Raw genomic sequence first — 24,019 nt, forward strand, 5'->3', positions numbered from 1 at the left:
ACCTCTTTAAGGAATACCTGGGATAGGATAAAGTAATCCTTCTACCCCCCAAAAAATAAATAAATAAATAAATAAATATATATATATATAAAAAAATAAAAAAATAATAATAATGTAAAGTGGTTATCCCACTGGCTATAGGGTGAATGCACCAATTTGTAAGTCACTCTGGATAAGAGCGTCTGCTAAATGACGTAAATGTAATGTAAATGTTATTCAGTGATTTTCTTCTTTGTCTGATATATTTGTTTATTCATTCACGGCTAGGATGGGTAGCACTTTATTTAATAAACCATTTCTAAGGCATTTATAAATTGTGTGTTCATCATTTATTAATCACCACGCACACATTAATAAACCATTTACTAATCATTAGTCAAGCATTTTTGCAGTCCCTAATCTAAAGTGAGTGCTATTTATACTTTATAAATACTTTATACAAGTTTTGAATTCCTGCTGTACCTGGTAAAAGAACAAACACACAACACAGGCGGTTTAAGGAAATATATATGCTTGTGTGAATAATTAGCTTACTAACATTTACAAATGTGGGAGTAATGAGTAATAAATGGTGCGCAAACAGTTTGTAAATGCCTTATAAATGTCTTATAAATTGTTTATTATGGACCCTTAAAATAGTGTTACCCTGCCAGTTTATTGATATTTTGGCTCAATATTATATATGTAATATTAATTAACCCTTAGGATGGGGGAGCATTTATGACAGCCAGGCACTTATATTTGCAATATACACTGTGTACAAAACATTAGGAATGTTTGTCTTTATCTAATAAATGTGTTTATACATTCACAATTGGGATGTGGCTAGGAACATACAGATCACATACACTTACCGGACAGTTTATTAGGTACACCCATCTAGTATCAGGTCGGACCCCCTTTGTCTCCAGAACAGCCTTCAGAACAGCCTGAATTCTTTGGGGGATGGATTCTATAAGTCGGAAACGTTCCACAGGGATGTTGGTTCATGCTGGCGCAATGGTATCACACAGTTGCTGTAGACTGGATGAGGGTACACCACCGCCACCAGCCTGTACCGTTGACATCAGACAGGATGGGTCCATAGACTCATGCTGCTTACGCCAAATCCTGACTCTGCCATCAGCATGACGCAACAGGAACTGGGATTCATCGGACCAGGGGATTTTTTCCATTCCTCAATTGTAGAGTGTTGGTGATCACGTGTCCACTGGAGCCACTTCTTCTTGTTTTTTGCTGTAGGAGCGGTAGTGGTGCGTGGGTAAAGTCACTGGGGAAGCCAGTGTCATACAGTACACCAGGGTTTCCCAACTGGCGGCCCGCGTGCCGAATTTGGCCCGCGGGTGGTTTTATTTGCAACCCCACATTTTCAGTAGAATTTTCATTGTTGGACATAAAAAACTGTAAAAACACCAGGAAATCAGCACCAAGTGATTTTAATTTGGGAAATCTGGGCAGCAGGTAGACTAGCGGTTAAGAGCGCTGGGCCAGTAACCGCTGGGCCAGTAACTGAAAGGTTGCTGATTTGAATCCCTGAGCTGACTAGGTAAAAAATAATTATGTGCCCTTGAGCAAGGCACTTAACCCTAATTGCTCCTGTAAGTCATTCTAGATAAGAGCGTCTACTGAATGACGTAAATGTAAAATGTATTTTCACGCATAAAAGAGACACGTGATCATATACAAATGTAAGCAAGGTTTGAAATTATTATGTTTTGTCAAATATTATATCTGTTTGGGCTTCTTGCAGTCAATTTGACTAGGCCATTCCAAGACATTAAATGTTTCCCCTTAAACCACTCAAGTGTTGCTTTAGCAGTATGCTTAGGGTCATTGTCCTGCTGGAAGGTAAACCTCCATCCCAGTCTCAAATCTCTGGAAGACCAAAACAGGTTTCCCTCAAGAATTTCCCTGTATTTAGCGCCATCCATCATTCTTTCAATTCTGACCAGTTTCCCAGTCCCTGCCGATGAAAAACATCCCCCAGCATGATGCTGCCACCACCATGCTTCACTGTGGGGATGGTGTTCTCGGGGTGATGAGAGGTGTTGGGATTGCGCCAGACATAACGCTTTCCTTGATGGCCAAAAAGCTCAATTTTAGTCTCATCTGACCAGAATACCTTCTTCCATATGTTTGGGGAGTCTCCCACATGCCTTTTGGCGAACACCAAACGTGTTTGCTTATTATATTCTTTAAGCAATGGCTTTTTTCTGGCCACTCTTCTGTAAAGCCCAGCTTTGTGGAGTGTACGGCTTAAAGTGGTCCTATGGACAGATACTCCAATCTCCGCTGTGGAGCTTTGCAGCTCCTTCAGGGTTATCTTTGGTCTCTTTGTTGCCTCTCTGATTAATGCCCTCCTTGCCTGGTCTGTGAGTTTTGGTGGGCGGCCCTCTCTTGGCAGGTTTGTTGTGGTGCCATATTCTTTCCATTTTTAAATAATGGATTTAATGGTGCTCCGTGGGATGTTCAAAGTTTCTGATATTTTTTTATAACCCAATCCTGATCTGTACTTCTCCACAACTTTGTCCCTGACCTGTTTGGAGAGCTCCTTGGTCTTCATGGTGCTGCTTGCTTGGTGGTGCCCCTTGCTTAGTGGTGTTGCAGACTCTGGGGCCTTTCAGAACAGGTGTATATATACTGAGATCATGTGACACTTAGATTGCACACAGGTGGACTTTATTTAACTAATTATGTGACTTCTGAAGGTAATTGGTTGCACCAGATCTTATTTACGGGCTTCATAGCAAAGGGGTTAAAACATATGTAGGCACCACTTTTCCGTTATTTATTTTCTTGCATTTTTTAAAGCAAGTTATTTTTATCATTTCACTTCACCAATTTTGACTATTTTGTGTATGTCCATTACATGAAATCCAAATAAAAATCCATTTAAATTACAGGTTGTAATGCAACAAAATAGGAAAAACACCAAGGGGGATGAATACTTTTGCAAGGCACTGTACGTTCCTGGAGCACAGGCAGTGTGGTCCCCTGCTCTTCTGGTACCAGTACTGTAGTAAAGGATGCTAGGCTTAGCAGAGACAGCTCAGAGGTGAGTGCAGTGGAGGTAGGAAGAAAACAGAGAGACACAGATGTATTGCCAGTTCCTTAATATGTTGGCTCTATATATAATAACAATTACCACTTAGGAGTGACAGACAGAGTGACAACAGAGGAGTACAAGGAGAAGCAAAGACAGACAGACACAGTGACAGACAGACGGACAGACAGAGACAGAGTGACCGCAGAGAAGATGCAGAGACAGACTGCACAACAGGGGGGCAACAGAGGCACATTTATAGTGGTGAGTTGTCTCTCCATGAGCTGGTTAAAAAGAGCTGATTAAAAAAGGAAAAGGACTATGTTTTTTCAGCAGTCACTGGTACAGTAAAAGTTGAGAAATGATATACTATAATTGCCTATGTTATGTGTCAGTAGCATTACTGACTGTGTGTAAGTAGCGGGGGTGCGCACAGTGTGGCTGGTGTGGCTGAAATGCCAGGGCTGAATTTTTGTCCCAGTCCGCCCCTGGTAACAACTCTAACAACTGTAGTGACTGTAAGGACAGGTACAAATCATGTCATAGAGTCAGTCTGAACTTTTAAGGAGACCACAAAAGGATTAGACTGATTAGTCTCTTTGGGATTCAAGATCATTTGTAGCAGATATCTAATGTACATTATATGAATGCCAAGAATCTACAGTAGCCTACAATATCTACAGTAACCTACAATATCCTTGGGACTTGTAGAGCATCACTTAACATTCTGTCTAAGTAGCACAGGGGTAGGCCTATAAGAGCGTATCCTAACAACCGCATAAAGCTGAAACAAACAGAGATGTCCAGTGTTGAAAGATGAAGTGGGAGAGTAGGGGAACTGTCCCTGTTAGGTTCCAATGTGATTAATCAAGTTCAAATATAGGGACACCTGATATGGAAGTGATGACATCGTCTCTCATGGAAATTATTCACGGTAAGCCTGCTGTAATGTCACATTTAAAATTGGCTCGCAAATAAAAAAAACAACCACAGATATACTGCTGCTACTGGGTATAATTTGGTTCAAATGTGTATAACATCTATGTTAAATCTCTGTCCTCATGGATTAGGTTCTGGTCTGCTGTGCAGTAGCCAAGGGAGCCATCAACAGTATTGGGACGGGGCCAGAATCAGCAGCTTAACGTCATCATAGAGGAGGGGCTATGTAAATTTAGCAGAATAATGTAAAGGGATGCTGCCTGCTATTTCCACTTGCCCATCAATAAAATCTAGGGGGGAAATCGTCGACTCAAATTGCTGAATTAAAAAGAAAAAGGATATCATATTCTCTCATCTCTAGGCATTAGTCCAGAATATATGGAACATGGCATCGAAATGTCCTAAATGCGACAAGACGGTTTATTTTGGTAAGTGCATTTTTCATATGATCATATAGCCTATCCTCCCATGTCTGTAGTGTGTGAAAACCCCCCGAGTGAGCTATGTAGGCCTAATTACTTAGGCAATTGTAGACACCGTTACAGCTATTGTTTTCTCAAATATAAGCACACTGTCACGTTATAATTATACAGTAAGCCTAGACAATATTACCCTACAGATTGGGGTAGACCTAATTGGCAATTGTACTGCCTTTGATCTATTTTATTAGAATGAACCAGTAGGCTATTTACTTTAGGTATTGGTCAGCGGCGTCAGCCTAGCGTGCCTATATATAGGTTAAACCAATTAGGCCCTGACTGTATAGCCTACATCTGTTTATGCAGTATTTGTGTTGCTTAAGCCATGCAAGGAGGTGTGATCATTTCTTCCTTCATGAGGACATATGGGAAACCTATGTCCCACGTGTATTGGCTAGCCTATACATCGGTCAGAACAGTGAAAATATTGGCCCTCACCTGCTCTGCAGACGTGTGAAAACATCTGTCCACAGATTAATGACATAAGCAGCCTTTCCCATTGATGGCTATTAGATGGATTTAAAAGCAATATCTTCTCCTTAACCGAGACTGTTTACAGTAGGCCTATTCAGGGAATGTGTTCTTAGTTTTAAAAGATTTAAGATACCCAGCCTAGCTGCTTGGCACAATAAAGAGATTGAGATAGCCAATTAATTAGGCATAGGCTAATATGTTGCTGCGCTGATAGATAGGCCCTACCTTCCATATAAATAATTAATTTGTCGCATCTGTGTGATGGATTGACTTTGCCCTGGCCTACACTACATGACCAAAAGTATGTGGACACCTGCTTGTTGAAAATCTCATTCCAAAACCATGGGCATTAATATGGAGTTGGTCCCCCCTTTGCTGCTATAACAGCCTCCACTCTTCTTGGAAGGCTTTCCACTAGATGTTGGAACATTACTGCTCACTACACCCACAATAACATCTGCTAAATATGTGTATGTGACCAATAACATTTGATTTGATTTGATTTGATTGCTGTGGGGACTTGCTTCCATTCAGCCACAAGAGCATTAGTGAGGTCGGGCACTGATGTTGGGCGATTAGGCCTGGCTCGCAGTCGGCGTTCCAATTCATCCCAAAAGTGTTCAATGGGGTTGAGGTCAGGGCTCTGTGCAGGCCAGTCAAGTTCTTCCACACTGATCTCGAAAAACCATTTCTGTATGGACCTCGCTTTGTGCACGGGGGCATTGTCATGCTAAAACAGGAAAGGGCCTTCCCCAAACTGTTGCCACAAAGTTGTAAGCATAGAATCGTTTAGAATATCATTGTATGCTGTAGGGTTAAGATTTCCTTTCACTGGAACTAAGGGGCTTAGCCCGAACCATGAAAAACAGCCCCAGACCATTATTCCTCCTCCACCAAACTTTACAGAGAACGAGTTTCCACTGCTCCAGAGTCCAATGGTGGGCTTTATACCACTCCAGCTGACGCTTGGCATTGCGCATGGTAATCTTAGGCTTGTGTGCGGCTGCTTGGCCATGGAAATCCATTTCATGAAGCTCCCGATAAACAGTTCTTATACTGACGTTGCTTCCAGAGGCAGTTTGGAACTCGGTAGTGAGTGTTGCAACCGAGGACAGACGATTTTTGCGCGCTTCGCGTTTCAGCACTTGCCGGTCCCGCTCTGTGAGCTTGTGTGGCCTACCACTTTGTTGCTGAGCCGTTGTTGCTCCTAGACATTTCCACTTTACAATAACAGCACTTCCAGTTGACCGGGGCAGGTCTAGTAGGGCAGATATTTGACGAACTGACTTGTTGGAAAGGTGTTATCCTATGACGGTAAGGCCATTCTACTGCCAATGTTTGTCTATGGATATTGCATGGCTGTGTGCTCGATTTTATGCACCTGTCAACAACGGGTGTGGCTGAAATAGCCGAATCCACTAATTTGAAGGGGTGTCAACATACTTTTGTATATATAGTGTATCTCTGGAGAACAATAGGAATCCGATTTCAGCGCTAACTGGCATGGACAGCTCCCTAAGAAGGAAATGGCGCGCGAGCCAGCCGACCGACCAAACCAATGGCAGAGTGTGCATGTGAGTCCAAGACACTGTAAAGGACAAGCCGATTCAACATGTTCTCTCATAATGGCCTACCAGACCTGGCTGCTTATGTCATACATGATTCAATCTAGTGTCAGTTATTTGTTTCCCACTCCCCTGTAAAAAGTAGGCCCCTATACACCATAGTAAAAAAAAACAATGAAAGAAAGAGATTGTTTTGATCGTTCTTCTTAGACTATATTACACTCTTTTTCATGAGTTAAAACAGTAAGTGTGGGCCTATGATTGTCAGTGGCAGTGCGTCAGAATAAAACCTCTGGAAACCTCCTTGCAACACTTTTCACTCATCTTGAAGCATCTGTTTCTTCTTACCTAATTAGCCCCAAATGGGCAATGTCTTGGGCATTCTATCTGGTAATGAATTAATTAATTAATGAATACCGGATATTACTTGAAATCTGCTTACTGTCTAGCATCTTAATACTTTCCCTTATGGAAGGTCCCTTAGAATTTTCCCTCTGACCCGTACTTGTGTAGCGTGTCACCAATAAAGAGGGCAATGCCACTCTCTTTGTGTTTATTCGCATATTCACACACTGCCCCTTAGGCTCCTAGTTCCTTTAGTCCGTGTCTGCTTTGATGCTATCATTGAGGGCTGCTAAATCTGCAGTGTTTACTTCTCTACTCCCACTCTCATTATGAAATACTGCATATTCTCTCTGAGTCCCTTTGCCTCGGGAGTTTAGATGATGTTTGATGTACGTTACGTAACTCCTAGTCTTTGATTTAGCCCCCACAAGTTCTCCTCTCTCATTTTAACACTCTAATCTGGGTCGCGGCATAATCATCATCAGCCATATCTCTGAAACTGTACTGACTTCATGTGTCATTTAGTGTTGCTGTTCCTGTCCATGAAAACTGATAATAATCCTCTATCCTCCCTGACTTTCAGTTATAGGCTGTGTCCCAAACAGCACCCTATTGCCTATGTGGTGCACTAAATAGGGAATACACTCTTAGAAAAAAAGGTGCTATCTAGAACATAAAAGCGTTATTCGGCTGTCCCCTTGGATAACTCTTTGGAGAACCCTTTTTGGTTCCATGTAGAACCCTTTTGGGTTCTAGGTAGAACCCTTTTCACAGAGTGTTTTACGGAACCAAAAAGGGTTCTCCTATGGGGACATCCAAGGAACCCTTTTGGAACCCTTTTTTCTAAGAGTGTAAGGTGCCATTTGGGATCCAGCCATGGAGTCCTGCTCCCACACTGCCACTGGATGGATCTCATCAACAGATACAGGATGAGACGTAATCACATATTGTACCAGAGGGCAAACAAAATCCCTCTAATCAACCTTCATTATTTAGACTGAACAACCCCCACAGCCTTCTCTCACTTTCTCACTCTGTCTTTATCTCTTTCTCGTTTACTCTCTCTGTTTTACTGTGTGTGCGTGCGTGTGTGCGTGTGTGTGTGTTTGTGTGCATGCTTGCATGCCATCCGTGCAGTTGGGAAAGGTAGAGGGGGAGAACAAGAGAGAGAGAAAGAGAGAGACCGACAGAGAGAGAGAGAGAGAGAGAGAGAGAGAGACCGACAGAGAGAGAGAGAGAGAGAGAGAGAGAGGGAGAGAGAACACCCTGCAGGGACAGACTCTCATGACTCTCAAAGCAAAGTGGCTATTGTCTGTCTGCCGAGTTGACTATGTGGTCACTGCCTCCCACTTAACTGTATCTTACATTAGTGACAGGTCGCCAGATTGGGTGTGCCAGAGGCATGTGGCCTGCCTCGGTATTCTGGGCTATATCTAACAGAGGTTAGAGATAAAAGCCTAATTGAGTAGCTTGTTCTATCATTTATATGGCCTCACTCTCTCCTTGCAATCCCACAGCAGCCAGGGACAGGCATTAGACATTGATTTACAGAAAGCATTTGTAGCATAATGACTGTAGTCTAATTTGTAGGCAGATTGTGAGAGTGCGTGCGTGCCAATGTGTGCGAGTGGGTGTGTGTGCGTGCCTGTGTGTGTATGTTTGAGTGTGTGTCTGACAGAATGATGGCCAGGCGGAACAGACAGAAGTGGGGCAGAGGCTTTGGGATTTGAGATATGAAACAGGCTTTTGAATTACAATGGTGACTCATCCTATGAGTAAGTCTGGCACAGCGGGTGCAAAGCACCAAAAGATACACTGACCAGAAAAGACTGGAGGCACAATGGAGATGTGGAGAAAATGGTGGAATCAATATAACATGATAATCAACATAAAAGAGAATCTACTCCTCTGTACAACGGAGATAACCAGACTTCCGTTCAGAAGGCAATGGACCGGGTGCAGTTGAGGTTGATAAAGAAATGAATGACCAACACAATCCAACCACCAGAGAAATGTTCTTCCCTACCGAACTAGCTCACTCTAGCATCTCATACTCTAAATGTGTAAATGCAACCACATCTAAATGTTTAAATGCAACCACAACATGTCCCTTTCCTGTCCCCCCCTCTCTCTCTCCTCCCCCCAGCGGAGAAGGTGACATCTCTGGGGAAAGACTGGCACAAGTTCTGTCTGAAATGTGAGCGCTGCAACAAGACCCTGAACCCAGGGGGCCATGCTGAGGTAAGAGGAGTCAGTAGCTTCCCCCACACAGAGACAGTCAGAGGACAACCGCAGGGGGCTTTGTGTACAATAGAGAGGAGTAACTAGGCAGACATTTTGGCTCTGTTACCATAGATCTCTGAGAGGGTTAGAGAGGGTTAGGGCATCACGGGGAGAGTATCGGTATTCTGACATAGCCTATTCATCAATATGGGTACTGTACAGTACTATACAGGAGGCTAGGCCAGTTACGAACAGAGAGGATTGGCTTCTATTGAGGTTCATACAGGCTACTAAAGTATGTGGTTTTATGTGTAGTGTTCAGTGCAATCTGAAATCCATTGGGTTCCTCTCTTATTTGTGGCATGTTTGTTTAAAAGATCCCCCCAAAGCTACACCAACCATTTTAAACTCAATTCAGTCATGTAGCCCTCAATGCTAGAATGGATGTCAATATGTTATAGGGGTATTTTTACTTGAGTTTATACCACAATTCACCCCAACACAGTCCAATGGATTTGTTCCTAGATACTTTTGCTCATTGTCTTTCTTTCTGTTCACAGCATGATGGAACACCCTACTGCCACAAGCCATGCTATGCTGCCCTCTTTGGACCAAAAGGTGAAATACATCAACTTTATGGCCAGCCATTATTTTGTTTTGTGCTTTATGTGCTTAAACATTTTTACATTTTTAGTCATTTAGCAGACGCTCTTATCCAGAGCGACTTACAGTTAGCTTATAAAATGTTTAATCGCAGTAATCTTCTCCAGAGTCTTATAAAAGGAAACTGCGTTGGTTAATGTGTTCGCACAATATGTAATGAAGCCTCTCGCTGTAGGTGTGAACATTGGAGGTGCTGGCTCTTATGTCTACGAGGCTCCTGTCAACGATACAACTGCCAGTGTTTCCACGGAAACAGAGGCCAAACCTGAGGAGAAGAAAGCTCACGCCAGAGGCCCAGTGAAGGGTAAGGAACATGAGAGAAAAAAACGAAAGATATAGAGAAGGACAAACTCAAAAAAGAGAGATAGAGCTACTGTCATGTGTTATCCCATATGGAGAGGGTATTCAGTGTATTTTGACCACTGGTTGTGTAACAATCCTGTTCTTCTCCATCTCTTTTTGACACAGCTGCAAGCTTCTCAACTTTTTCTGGAGAGCCCAGTAAATGTCCAAGGTGCAGCAAGACAGTGTATTTCGGTAAGCCTGTTATGTTATTGTCCATGTCATTTAGTATGTGCCTATGTGGATGTGAGTGGGTGTCTACAATGCACATGGTGGCTGGCCACTGGAAGTACTAGAGGAATGTTGTTTCCATGGTGATACAGTATGTCTGAAATTGTGTGTGTGTGTGCGTGTGCGTGCGTACGCTTCCGTGTGTGCTTGTGTGTGCAGCTGAGAAGGTAACGTCCCTGGGGAAGGACTGGCATCGACCCTGTTTGCGCTGTGAGAGGTGCTGCAAGACCCTTGCCCCGGGAAGCCACGCAGAGGTGAGAGACAGAAGACGGGGAGAAGGGGTAGGGAAGCGGGAGATGTGGGGAGGGGAGAAAGGATAACAAATAGAAAGATTTAAGGAGATGCCCTGTCTGTGCTCTCTGTGAAGGCAGGAAGCAGAGCCATATACAGTTGAAGTCGGAAGTTTACATACACCTTAGCCAAATACATTTAAACTCAGTTTTTCACAATTCCTGACATTTAATCCTAGTAAAAATTCCCTGTTTTAGGTCAGTTAGGATCACCATGTTATTGTAAGAATGTGAAATGTCAGAATAATAGTAGAGAGAATTATTTATTTCAGCTTTAATTTCTTTCATCACATTCCCAGTGGGTCAGAAGTTTACATACACTCAATTAGTATTTGGTAGCATTGCCTTTAAATTGTTTAACTTGGGTCAAACGTTTCGGGTAGCCTTCCACAAGTTTCCCACAATAACTTGGGTGAATTTTGGCCCATTCCTCCTGACAGAGCTGGTGTAACTGAGTCAGGTTTGTAGGCCTCCTTGCTCGTACACGCTTTTTCAGTTCTGCCCACACATTTTCTATAGGATTGAGGTCAGGGCTTTGTGATGGCCACTCCAATACCTTGACATTGTTGTCCTTAAGCCATTTTGCCACAACTTTGGAAGTATGTTTGGGGTCATTGTCCATTTGGAAGACCCATTTGCGACCAAGCTTTAACTTCCTGACAGATGTCTTGAGATGTTGTTTCAATATATCCACATAATTTTCCTTCCTCATGATGCCATCTATTTTGTGAAGTGCACCAGTCCCTCCTGCAGCAAAGGACCCCCACAGCATGATGCTGCCACCCCCGTGCTTCACGGTTGGGATGGTGTTCTTCGGCTTGCAAGCACCCCCTTTTCCCTCCAAACATAACAATGGTCATTATGGGCAAACAGTTCTATTTTTGTTTCATCAGACCAGAGGACATTTCTCCAAAAAGTACGATCTTTGTCCCCATGTGCAGTTGTAAACCATAGTCTGGCTTTTTTATGGCGGTTTTGGAGCAGTGGCTTCTTCCTTGCTGAGCGGCCTTTCAGGTTATGTCGATATAGGACTCGTTTTACTGTGGATATAGATACTTTTGTACCTGTTTTCTCCAGCATCTTCATAAGGTCCTTTGCTGTTGTTCTGGGATTGATTTGCACTTTTCGCACCAAAGTACGTTCATCTCTAGGAGACAGAACGTGTCTCCTTCCTGAGCGGTATGACGGCTGCGTTTGTACAGATGAACGTGGTACCTTCAGGCATTTGGAAATTGCTCCCAAGGATGAACCAGACTTGTGGAGGTCTACCATTTTTTTCTGAGGTCTTGGCTGATTTCTTTTGATTTTCCCATGATGTCAAGCAAAGAGGCACTGTTTGAAGGTAGGCCTTGAAATACATCCACATGTACACCTCCAATTCAATCAAATGATGTCAATTAGCCTATCAGAAGCTTCTAAAGCCATGGCATAATTTTCTGGAATTTTCCAAGCTGTTTAAAGGCACAGTCAACTTAGTGTATGTAAACTTCTGACCCACTGGAATTGTGATACAGTGAATTATAAGTGAAATAATCTGTCTGTAAACAATTGTTGGAAAGATTACTTGTGTCATGCACAAAGTAGTGTGGTTGAAAAACAAGTTCTAATGACTCCAACCTAAGTGTATGTAAACTTCCGACTTCAACTGTAAATATACTGTTATTAGACCACGGCCGCCGGTCCACCCATCACAGAACGTTTACAGTACTTGAATGGGAATCTGAATGACATTTTCACATACTCTGAATTTGAGAAGGTGCTGCTAGTGATAGACAGCATATAGACAAAAGGATTACACATAATCTACATACAGTACATACAATATAAATACAATAAACAAAGAACAATTACACATGATAGGAGAGTATACAAATGTACAGTTGAAGATGTACAGAGAATGTACTAAGAATATACTTATAAAATGTACAATTTACAGTGGTAGTGCAGCATAGTGCAGTTCTAGTAATTCTATTTCTATGGCCGTAGATATATACATAGGCCTATAATGCATGTGGCAGGAAGTGTCTGGGTACAGTAAATTATATTAATTCCATTCTGTTTCAGCATGATGGGCAGCCCTACTGCCACAAACCGTGCTATGCCACCCTGTTTGGGCCCAAAGGTATGCTATACTCACTCAAGACTTTCTTCATCTTAACCATATGAAAGACCAACCACCCAATTGCTATGCTTTACATGTATTCATATATTTCATAGATATCACCATATTCAGATGTATCTTGTCCATTGCTCCCTTCCAGGGGTGAACACTGGAGGTGTTGGGAGCTACATCTACGATGAACCCAGCGCTGAGGCAGAGACTGAGGCCCAGCCTTGAGTCTACCCATACCCCCCCACCACCTCCACCTCCAGCCAGACCGCTTCAACATTAGCTCACTCACCTCATGCCTTGTTACTATCACCAGTCTTAGATAGACTCACCCTATCTGTATTTCCAACCTGTCCCTACACTTTCTACTCTGCCAGATGAACTATTTATTATAGTCTCCTTTAGGTTATTCAGCATCTACAGAAACCAAGTGTCAAATAATACATGATAAATATTTAGAATGTTCTGTTGTATTTCGATATTGTTTATATACCTCTACTTTTTGTATTGAAATGAATCTTTATAGCTAACTTCTCCCCTGTGGAATGTACAGTAGGGTCATCGGTGACTCCTTCCTCATTGTTCATGTCTCTCCAAGATGCCAAATCAACAGAATTGTGTGTAAGATGTACAGTATAATGTGTATTAAATGAAAGCCACCATATGGTTTGACTCGACACAATACAGCACAGACGTAGTGAGGGAAAGATGAGGGGGTGGTAGGCCTACTGTTTTTCATTCCCTGAAAATAATGTAATTTGTCTGTGCACCTATAAAGACATGACATACACAACTGTCATGATGATTTCCAAGCTATCCGCTATAGGCCTATTCAGTATGTTCTTGCCAAGCTCACCCTGTGTCAGGATGATAGTGTAGAGACAAAATAGATAGAGCATACTAGGAATGTGCATTATTGTTAGCCTATTGTTGGTGATTGATTATGTTTTGTACTTTGGGTCTTTGTGCACCAAAGGTGTGTTACTTAAGAACAGGGGTCATCAGAGGTTTTCTACAATAAAGTTGTGAGAACATGAAAGGTTGTTTTGTGTCATATTTGGGGAAAAATGTAAGAAGGGTTATTTACAGGAACCTGTTACATATTGGTAGTTACAGTGTAGGCTACAACTCAGACAAAGATAAATGATATAAAGATAAACAAAGATAAATTATATAAAGAATGATAGTAAAAAGCTTTGGAGCACCTTAAATGAAATGTTGGGCAAAAAGGCAAACTCGGCTCCATCATTCATTGAATCAGATCATTCATCACAAAACCCACTGATATAACTAATGTTTTTTTAATTGGCAAGGTTAGCAAATTTAGGCATGACATTCCAACATTAAATTCTAAACCTACACATCCATGCATAACTGACCAAATTATGAAAGACAAGCATTGTCATTTTGAATTCCGTAAAGTGAGTGTGGAAGAGGAGAAACAATAATTGTTGTCTATCAACAATGACAAGCCACTTGGGTCTGACAACTTGGATGGAAAATTACTGAGGATCATAGCGGACGATATTGCCACTCCTATTTGTCATCTTTTCAATCTAAGCCTCCAGGAAAGTGTGTGCCCTCAGGCCTGGAAGGAAGCAAAAATCATTCAGCTACCTTTACTGAATCAAACAACCGACCAATCAGCCTGTTACCAACCCTTAGTAGTATTTTGGAAAAAATGGTGTTCGACCAGATACAATGCTATTTCACAGTTATAGGGAAAGGCATTCAACATGTATGGCACTTACACAAATGACTGATGATTGGCTGAGAGAAACTGATAATAAAAAGATTGTGGGAGCTGTTTTGTTAGACTTCAGTACAGCTTTTGACATTATCGATCATAATCTGCTGTTGGAAAAACGTGCACTACCAGTCAAAAGTTTGGACACACCTACTCATTCAAGGGTTTTTATTTATTTTTACTATTTTCTACATTGTAGAATAATAGTGAAGACATCAAAATGATGAAATATCTCATATGGAATCATGTAGTAACCAAAAAAATGTGTTAAAGAAATCAAAATATATTTTATATTTGAGATTCTTCAAATAGCCACCCTTTGCCTTGATGACAGCTTTGCACACTCTTGGCATTCTCTCAACCAGCTTCATGAGGTAGTCACCTGGAATGCATTTCAATTAACAGGTGTGCCTTCTTAAAAGATAATTAGTGGAATTGATTTCCTTCTTAATGCATTTGAGCCAATCAGTTGTGTTGTGACAAGGTAGGGGGGGTATACAGAAGATAGCCCTATTTGGTAAAAGACCAAGTCCATATTATGGCAAGAACAGCTGAAATAAGTAAAGAGAAACGACAGTCCATCATTACTTTAAGACATAAAGGTCAGTCAATCCGGAAAATGTAAAGAACTTTGAACGTTTCTTCAAGTGCAGTCGCAAAAACCATCAAGCGCTATGATGAAACTGGCTCTCATGAGGACCGCCACAGGAATGGAAGACCCAGAGTTACCTCTGCTGCAGAGGATAAGTTCATTAGAGTTACCAGCCTCAGAAATTGCAGCCCAAATAAATGCTTCTCAGAGTTCAAGTAACAGACACATCTCAACATCAACTGTTCAGAGGGGACTGTGTGAATCAGGCCTTCACCACTACTAAGAAGAGGAGACCTGCTTGGGCCAAGAAACATGAGCAATGGACATTAGATCGGTGGACATTTGTCCTTTCGTCTGGAGTCCAAATTTGAGATTTTTGGTTCCAACCGCCGTGTCTTTGTGAGACACAGTATGGGTGAACGGATGATCTCCGCAAGTGTAGTTCCCACCGTAAAGCATGGAGGAGGAGGTGTTATGGTGTGGGGGTGCTTTGCTGGTGACACTGTCTGTGATTTATTTAGAATTCAAGGCACACTTAACCAGCATGGCTACCACAGCATTCTGCAGCGATACGCCATCCCATCTGGTTTGGGCTTAGTGGGACTATCATTTGTTTTTCAACAGGACAATGACCCAACACACTTCCAGGCTGTATAAGGGCTATTTTACCAAGGACAGTGATGGAGTGCTGTATCAGATGACCTGGCCTCCACAATCCCCCGACCTCAACCAAATTGAGATGGTTTGGGATGAGTCAGGCGGCAGAGTGAAGGAAAAGCAGCCAACAAGTGCTCAGCATATGTGGGAACTCCTTCAAGACTGTTGGAAAAGCATTCCAGGTGAAGCTGGTTGAGAAAATGCCAAGAGTGTGCAAAGCTGTCATCAAGGCAAAGGGTGGCTATTTGAAGAATCTCAAATATAAAATATATTTTGATTTGTTTAACACTTCTTTGGTTATTACATGATTCCATATGTGTTATTTCATAGTTTTGATGTCTTCACTATTATTCTACAATGTAGAAAATAGTAAAAATAAAGAAAAACCCTTGAATGAGTAGGTGTGTTCAAACCTTTGACTGGTACTGTATGTGTTATGGCTTTACATCCCCTGCTATATTGTGGATCGAGAGTTACCTGTCTAACAGAACACAGAGGGTGTTCTTTAATGGAAGCCTCTCCAACGTAATCCAGGTAGAGTCAGTCATTCCCCAGGGCAGCTGTCTAGGCCCCTTACTTTTTTCAATCTTTACTAATGACATGCCACTGTCTCTGAGTAAAGCCTGTGTGTCTATGTATGACTCGACACTATACACGTCAGCTACCACAGCAAGTGAAATCACTGCAACACTTAACAAAGAGCTGCAGTCAGTTTCAGAATGGGTGGCAAGAAATAAGTTAGTCCTAATTATTTCAAAAACTAAAAGCATTGTATTTGGGACAAATCATTCACTAAACCTCAACTAATTATTGTTATGAATAATGTGGAAATGTAGCACGTTGAGAAGAATTATCTGCTTGGAGTAACCCTGGATTGTAAACTGTCATGGTCAAAACATATTGCTGCAACAGTAGCTAAAATGGGGAGAGGTCTGCCCATAATAAAGCGCTGCTCTGCCTTCTTAACAACGCTATCAACAAGGCAGGTCCTACAGGGCCTGGTTTTGTTGCACCTGGACTACTGTCAAGTCCTGTGGTCACGAGCCACAAAGACAGACTTACAATTGGCCCAGAACAGGGCTGCACAGCTGGCCCTTAAATGTACACGGAGAGCTAACATTAATAATATGCATGTCAATCTCTCCTGGCTCAAAGTAGAGGAGAGATTGACTTCATCACTACTTGTGTTTGTGAGAAGTATTGACATGTTGAATGCACTGAGCTGTCTGTTTAAACTACTAGCACACAACTCGGACACCCATGCATACCCCACAAGACACGCCACATGACATTTCTTCACAGTCCCCAAGTCCAGAACAGACTATGGGACGCATACAGTACTACATAGAGCCATGACTACATGGAACTCTATTCCATATCAAATAACTAATGCAAGCAGTAAAATTAGATTAAAAAAACAGATAAAAATACACTTTATGGAACAGCGGGGACTGTGAAGAGACACACACACAGGCACAGACACATGCATACACACATGATAATATGCACTATACTCACATGTACACATGGATTTTGTGTTGTAGATATGTGGTAGTACAGTAGTGGCCTGAGGGCACACACTTAATGTGTTGTGAAATCTGTTGTGAAATGTACTGTAATGTTTAAAAAATTGTATAACTGCCTTAACTTCGCTGTACCCCAGGAAGAGTAGCTGCTACCATGTGGATCCATAATAAATACAATACAAATACAGACCATTGTCTACCAGCAGGGTGCGACTATTTCTTATGTAGCATGGTGTCACCAGGACATGGCCATGTGAAAACACTGCAAAGGCTTGTGGATGTTGTTGTTCTTCCCTAGCTCAAGCATATATGTTTTGTAAGTGAAACCTAAAGTCCTCGCTGAAATGTCAGCTGCGATTCTTGTGGCCACTGTTGTCGTTGGTGGAATCTTGCTCATTGTCCGCCAAATGTTTTCCCCCGGAAGAAAGTGGTAGAGTTGCTCCGGTACCCGACCGATTGATGGGGGGGAAAGACGGTCATTGTGACCGGAGCAAACAGTGGCATAGGGAAGGCCGTGGCCGGGAAGCTGCACAACCTCCAGTGTTTTATAATAAAGGTCACCTTTCAAAGTGCGCCATGGTGAGCTGTCCAACGTGCTGAAACAGTCACGTGCGTACACAGTCACTTTGTACTTGTTTACAAGCTAACAACATCAATTCAGTTTGAAATAAATTCAGTACTGGGATTAGTTATTCTTATTACAATTCCTTCACTGGAAATCACTTGTATTGATTGTAGTTTATTACAAATGATAGAGATTGAGATATATAGAGACCAACATGACACAGTCATCCAGCCACCATTAAACAAAACCCCTCTGCTAATCATACAATATGTGTGCCTCTGTCTCCCCCCATTAGAGAGAACAAAAAGTTTACTTGCTCATCAACAACGAAGGCATCTACCAGTGTCCCTACACCAAGACTGAGGAGGGTTTCAAGATGCAGCTGGGATCAACCACCTACCTCCTCCTGGACCTTCTCAAGCGATCCTCCCCCAGCTGGTGGTGGTGGTCTCCTCCAAGCTCTACAAGTATGGCAGCATTAACTTTCGAAGACCTCAACAGGTGTGGTTTGTTCATGTTATGTTGTGTATATTGTGTTTTTACCTGGGTCCTATTCATTAGTACACACCGTATCAAACCAGTTTGCAAAGGAAAATGAAAAAACTATAGTTTCTTATTTGACAAGAGTTCAGATTAGTCCTTTCCTGTTTCAGTCAGTTTTCTTCCATTTGGTGCCTTATGAATACAACCCTTGTGTAATGTCTGTTGTGTTTCTATGGATGAGTTTCTCCTTGAGGGATAATAAAATGTTCTACTTCCACTACCACTACAGTGAGAGCAGCTGCAACAAAGCGTTCTGTTACAGCCAGAGCAAGCTGGCTAATCTTCTCTTCACCCGTGAGCTGGCCCGGTGCCTGGAAGACGAGGGCATCACGGGGGTCACGGTCAATGCACTCACCCCAGGCATCGTGAGGACCAGGCTGGGGAGGCACATCCACATCCCCTTCCTGGCAAAACCTCTCTTCTACCTGGCCTCACTGGCCTTCTTCAAGAGCCCACTGGAGGGCGCTCAGAAGCCGCTCTACCAGGCGTGTTTGCCCGACGTGGAGGGCGTGGCGGGGAAGTGCTTCGCTAACTGTGAGGAGGAGGAGCTGATGCCCAAGGCAACGGACGATCACGCGGCCAAGAGGCTGTGGGACCTGAGTGAAAGCATGTTGGGGATCAAGTCTCAATAAGAGAGCTGGGATCCAGACTCTCTTCTAGAGACGATCCGAGAGACTTTTCCCTGTGAATCAAGTGAATTGGGGGATGATTGATTGAGACTGTTAGGGATTTCATTGGAACTGGGATCAGTGGGTAAAGTTCCCACTGTTTTTAATTAACCGTGGTGTGTGTGTGTATGCGCATCTGTGAGAGATGTGCAAATATTGTGTGGATGGAGTGGGAGTGGGATTGGAGCTGTGCATGCCGAGAGTACTAATAATGTGAGCAATGTGCCTGTGAAACAGAGAAGATCCATTGAAAATGTCTACATGCAGTGTTCCATGAATGTGTAACTAAGTATCCCAGTTCCCATAGGAACCTACTAGAATATATGTACTGTACTTTCTTCAACAGTGTTCACTGAATCACAAGTTCACACAATCAAAGTGGAGGGGAGCTAATTTCTAGTAGTGATTATCAAAGGGAAGCTGGACTGTCATATTTGCTTTTAACGAGTGCTTACATGTTTGGTTATAGTGCTATCGAAATATCCCCAGAGTGGTTTGAAAAGCAAGCAAATGGGTATCTAGTTCACCAGCTGTATATAAATGCTAAGGCAGCTAAGCTCATGCATACTGCATCATGCATTTGGCAGTGGGAAAAAGGGATAGGGGACTGGTTGTGTTGTGTTGCCTAATCCAGTTTTCCTCTCATGAAGTGTTTGAATTGTAAATGCGTTGCCTTCTGCTGTGAATGGATGGACGGGAACAATAAAGTTTACAATGAGATTCAGATTCAGTTGGATGATGTTGTGATGTTGATGCTGTGGTGGCTCCCTCCTCTGGATAGATGTAATCTCTCAAGTAATTCCCTTTTCGCTACAGAGTGAGTGAGAGGGGGAGTGTGTTTTGAATGTCAATGCGGAGGTATGGCTTATGCTATACATTGACAAAATAGTCGACAATCCAAAGATAATTTCTCTACGTGTGTATGTGCGCACACACAGTTTGATTTGAATGCTTTTAAAACAATAGTGTTTCTGCAATCTAATGACATAATTATTATCTCCCACACACACACCAACACTAAAACAGTTTAGCAAACCTTGGAGCATCTAAATGCGTAGTTTGTGCTTTATTAGGTTAAATGAAACACAACAGAAATATAGAAACATGCATCATTGTGTGATAGAAACAGGATTGTGGTTGCTTGATGGGGGTATGGGCATGAGAATCTGAGGTAGAGTGGGACAGCAAAACTTCTCCAAGGGTTATAGAGCAAAACTAACATCAACGGGTAAGACAAATGTTTACATCTCAAAAGAAGTCCATCGGTAACAAAATAATATATACAGAGCGGTCTTTTTAAGTGCTCTGGATATTTAAAAATCCTGTCAAAGCAAAAACTGAACTAATCAATGGACCCATGCCCCATTGGTCATACATATTTTACTCTGCGCAAATGCAGCACAGTTTTCAGCCTGTGATTGAAAATAAACAAATCATAATGTGCAGTTTTGACAGCCTTCTGAATCTTTAACATTCCATTGATTGGCAGATGCTCTTAACCAGACATATTTACAATGTGTTGGTGTTCACATCTGATGGAATTGTAGTAATTTCTTTACAATCATCAGTTTTATACTTTCTTTTGAATGCAGCTACATACAAAATATATATTTGAACACTAATTTATTGTAGTTGTAATTAAATATATTTATACTTGAAATACTTCCTTTATCCACATGGAGCAACTGTTTTATGTACCAAATGTACCAAAGGTAGCAGTCTTTTCCTATAGTCCTCACTCATTTGGCACAGTAATTAATTGTCAATTCACCTGACCCAGACAATCTTACACATTCATTGTAGTGATACGAAACACACTTTTGTCAGTTTGTCACAGCTGTGGCAACAATCTGATGAATTCATGCTTAACCTACTGTATCTTCCACATGTCCTATCTAAATGAATGTCCTTCAACTGAACAGCTAGACTCACACTAATCAATGTGTTTTGCTGGATTCACCAAGACCTCTCACCTCACATCCCACCAGGGAAAGAGATGGAGAAAGAGAAATACCAGTAAGTCAGAGGACGAGAATCCCTTCCTCTCTCAGTTCAGAAGTGTTCCATACAGCTGGGCTTTGGTGAGACTGTCCTTTCTGGAGAGTCCTAACGTGCCAAATGTTTGGTATTGCGGGGGAGGGGGACAAGGTGGTAGCGGGGGCGGTGGTGGACTGCCCTGGGGAGGCGAAGGGTGCTGCATCTCGGACTGGTAGTGCTGCTGCAGCTCGGCAGCCATCTCCAGGGACCTCTGGTTTAGGGACTCAGTGGAGCTGTTTGGGCTGACGTCCTCGTACTCCTTGTTCTGCCCTCCACCTCCTCCCACGGCCCCTGCTACACCAACGCTGCCCTCCCTGTCCTTGGAGCTCGCTGAGTGGTAGTGGCTGTGCTCTGACTCCTGGCTGTCCTCCTTGCCCCGGTAGAGATGGGTCTGGTGGGCCTGCTGGCTGTGGGACTGATGGGACTGACGGAGGCCCCCCACAGGGCTGCACTGGGGGCTGGGCGTGGAGAAGCACACCGGGGTTTCCATGATGGGTCCTACCCCTCCCTGGTGGTAGTAGTCTGCCCCCTCCTGGAAGCTGCTGTAGAGGGGTCCCAGGCGGATCTTGGCGGGCCGAACTGAGAAGTGCTGCTCTGAGAAGCTGTAGGGCGAGGCCCGGCCGGGCGAGTGGTACGAGTGGGCGCTCAGGTCCTCCACACTCAGCTGCCTCCAGCGGCCAATCAGCTCCTCCTCCTCGGGCACCAGCGTGCTGCCGCGGCGGCTGTCTCCATAGACAACGCTTGGTGAGGAGGAAGGAGGGAGGGGTTCGTAGGGCTCGCTGAAGCATGAGGACATGGTGCGGCTGTAGACAGGCGAGCTGCCGTTCTGGTGGTGTGCTCCGCCATGCTCGCCGGCCTGCTGGAAGACAGTGTGGACTTTGGCGAAGCCGCCACCACCGGGACTGTCCCTCTCCCAGGAGGAGTCACTCTTCCTCTCATAGTCTCCCCCATTCCTCCAGTCCATGTAGAGGGAGTGGTGGTGGGGAGAGGAGGCCGTGCTGCTGGGTGGGCCGTTGCCCTTGTTGTCGTCCGAGCCCCCTCCGCTGAAGCTGGAGTAGGAGCTGCCTGAGGTGGGGCCCAGAGAGGTGGGGAACTTGGCAAAGCACTCCTGGGAGAAGCCAGACCTCAGCCCCAACAAGGGACCCTCCTCTGGGTTACTATCTGTGGAGGTCTGGGGCCCGTAGAGCAGCTTCCTCTGGCCATGGAGGTCCATGCTTGGCCTGCGCTCACGGTTCTGATCGACCGGGCAGTACAGAGCCGTGTCGCTGCTGTACAGGTCTGACTTGTAGGCCGCCCGGAGGCCCAGGCGCTCACCTCTGTCCAGGGTGTCCAGGAGGAAGCCTTGGTCCTGGGGCTGGGGGCTAGGCGAGCTGGAGGCTTGGCTGCCGCTGCAGACCTCGTCGGGCTTCTCCAGCACCTTGGCAATGACGGAGGAGGGGACGGAGTGGCAAAGAGGTGTGCCCTCCATGTGCATGGTCACGCGTTCCTGGAATTCAGCAGGCAACTGAGAAAGAGAGAGAGAGACAGTGAGGTATAGATAAAAGTGATACAGAGACAGACCGTGAGATTAATGCATGGCAGTTCTTGGAAAATGAAAAAAATTAGGAAACAGAATATACAAACATTATTTTCACACATTCGCAACAACATATTGATAATGGCACCATATGGAGATCAGACATGAAACTGAAAACTATAACTGGGGAGGTGGAACCTGGAGTTATTTCATGGATGCTAAATATTATTAGTTTGATATGTTGCTGTTGCCTCTGCCTCTCCATAGCAACAAGAACTAGCTAATTATAGCTTCATGGCTAATAGGAGCCAAGACAAAGCTGAACACTTGTGCAAACATCCTTTCATAGCAGTTGTATCACACATTCGCTTTAACCAATGTAAATACCCAATTACCATGAGATATTTAGATATAGTTTAGAACATAATTTTCAACTGCAGTTATAACAAGGTCATGGCCGCGGGAAGATATTCTGGGATGGGGTGCTGTGGAAATAGTTTGTCGACAGGGGGTGTGGGGGGGGGGTCTCCCCGCTCTCCTAGCAAGTATTCTTCTCCTCTCCTACAGGAGTAATAAAGGCCTAGTGCACTAATTTGGGGAAATATTAGAGCACTACTTCCCGCGGCTATGAACAAGGTATTCAAAAGATTGGCCCATTTACTTTAAAGACCCTTCATGCTTGTTATGCAGTGGAGCAAGTGACTAACGCACTTCAATCATGGCTGGAAAGTGATGCATCATTTCACTGTGTTGGACCACACTCTATCAATAACCTTTTGATTACTCTCCAGCCCACAAACAAACAGGCTGGAGGACATAAGTAGATCTATAACCTTTGACCCCATTGCAGCAGTGGACAGTATATGCCCAAGGTGTCATCAGTTTATCTGTTTCTTTCACTCCATATAGTAACAGCACACACACACACACAGCACTACTTTATGACCATTACGTAACGGATGAATTGTGTTTGCATTGATATTTCCATTCAGGCGCATGGTGCCAAATGTGGTGAGGCATTTTTTAACAGTATAGGCAACGTGCCAGCTTTAAAATCTGCTCTTGCCACGCGGGCCGGGCAGGAGGCCCAGAGCTGATCCTGCGGAAAGCCTTGCCATTCTGCCCTGGCACTAACACACTCATCAATACTCGCTTGTTCCTCTCCCGTTGGAAAACAAAGCAGCATGGGCACTGTTGGGCATAATCAAATCTCCATCTCCTTATGCATATAGTTAGCGGTTAGTGTCTTAGCGCTTTGCAACCTTCCATCAATTACTCACCTACCTGTCACATAATGTACCTGTATCGTTCCATTGTTAATCACTGTCAAACATTTACCTCATAAGCAATCCATCAGTGGAGTAATCACCATATGATTCGTATTGTTGATGTATTGGAAGTTTGGAACTATTTCAGCGAGGGCCCAGGTTTTAATCCCGTAATCCTGGCTCATGCATTGATCGA

General features: G+C 43.5%; 2 protein-coding genes and 1 pseudogene across 6 annotated transcripts in view; 2 read left to right on the top strand and 1 right to left on the bottom strand.

Moving 5' to 3' along the window:
* Positions 1-3,838: 3,838 nt before the first annotated feature.
* crip2l (cysteine-rich protein 2-like) lies at positions 3,839-13,743 on the top strand. 2 transcript variants are annotated; one of them, XM_041865602.2, is made up of 8 exons: positions 3,839-3,977; positions 8,992-9,086; positions 9,629-9,686; positions 9,907-10,035; positions 10,200-10,268; positions 10,464-10,558; positions 12,659-12,716; positions 12,856-13,743. In XM_041865602.2, exons 1-8 carry the CDS (start codon positions 3,938-3,940, stop codon positions 12,930-12,932), a joined length of 621 nt encoding a protein of 206 aa, XP_041721536.1. In that variant the 5' UTR covers positions 3,839-3,937; the 3' UTR covers positions 12,933-13,743. The 2 variants fall into 2 exon arrangements, with proteins under 2 accessions (XP_041721536.1, XP_041721535.1); XM_041865601.1 differs by lacking the exon at positions 3,839-3,977 and adding an exon at positions 4,166-4,410.
* A 3,942-nt stretch (positions 13,744-17,685) lies between these two features.
* LOC121552125 lies at positions 17,686-19,694 on the top strand (annotated as a pseudogene).
* Positions 19,695-20,049: 355 nt separating this feature from the next.
* The window catches only part of si:dkey-174m14.3 (uncharacterized protein LOC563117 homolog), a 62,695-nt gene continuing 58,725 nt past the window's right edge, over positions 20,050-24,019 (bottom strand). For all 4 annotated transcript variants that reach the window (XM_041865793.1, XM_041865791.1, XM_041865792.1 and 1 more), the window contains one exon: positions 20,050-22,543. In XM_041865793.1, coding sequence (XP_041721727.1) covers positions 21,050-22,543 — 1,494 coding nt within the window. In that variant the 3' untranslated portion in view covers positions 20,050-21,049. The remainder of the gene's footprint in view (positions 22,544-24,019) is intronic.

The sequence above is a fragment of the Coregonus clupeaformis genome, chromosome 36, assembly GCF_020615455.1.
Source record: "Coregonus clupeaformis isolate EN_2021a chromosome 36, ASM2061545v1, whole genome shotgun sequence".
NCBI classification, from domain to species: Eukaryota; Metazoa; Chordata; class Actinopteri; order Salmoniformes; family Salmonidae; genus Coregonus; species Coregonus clupeaformis.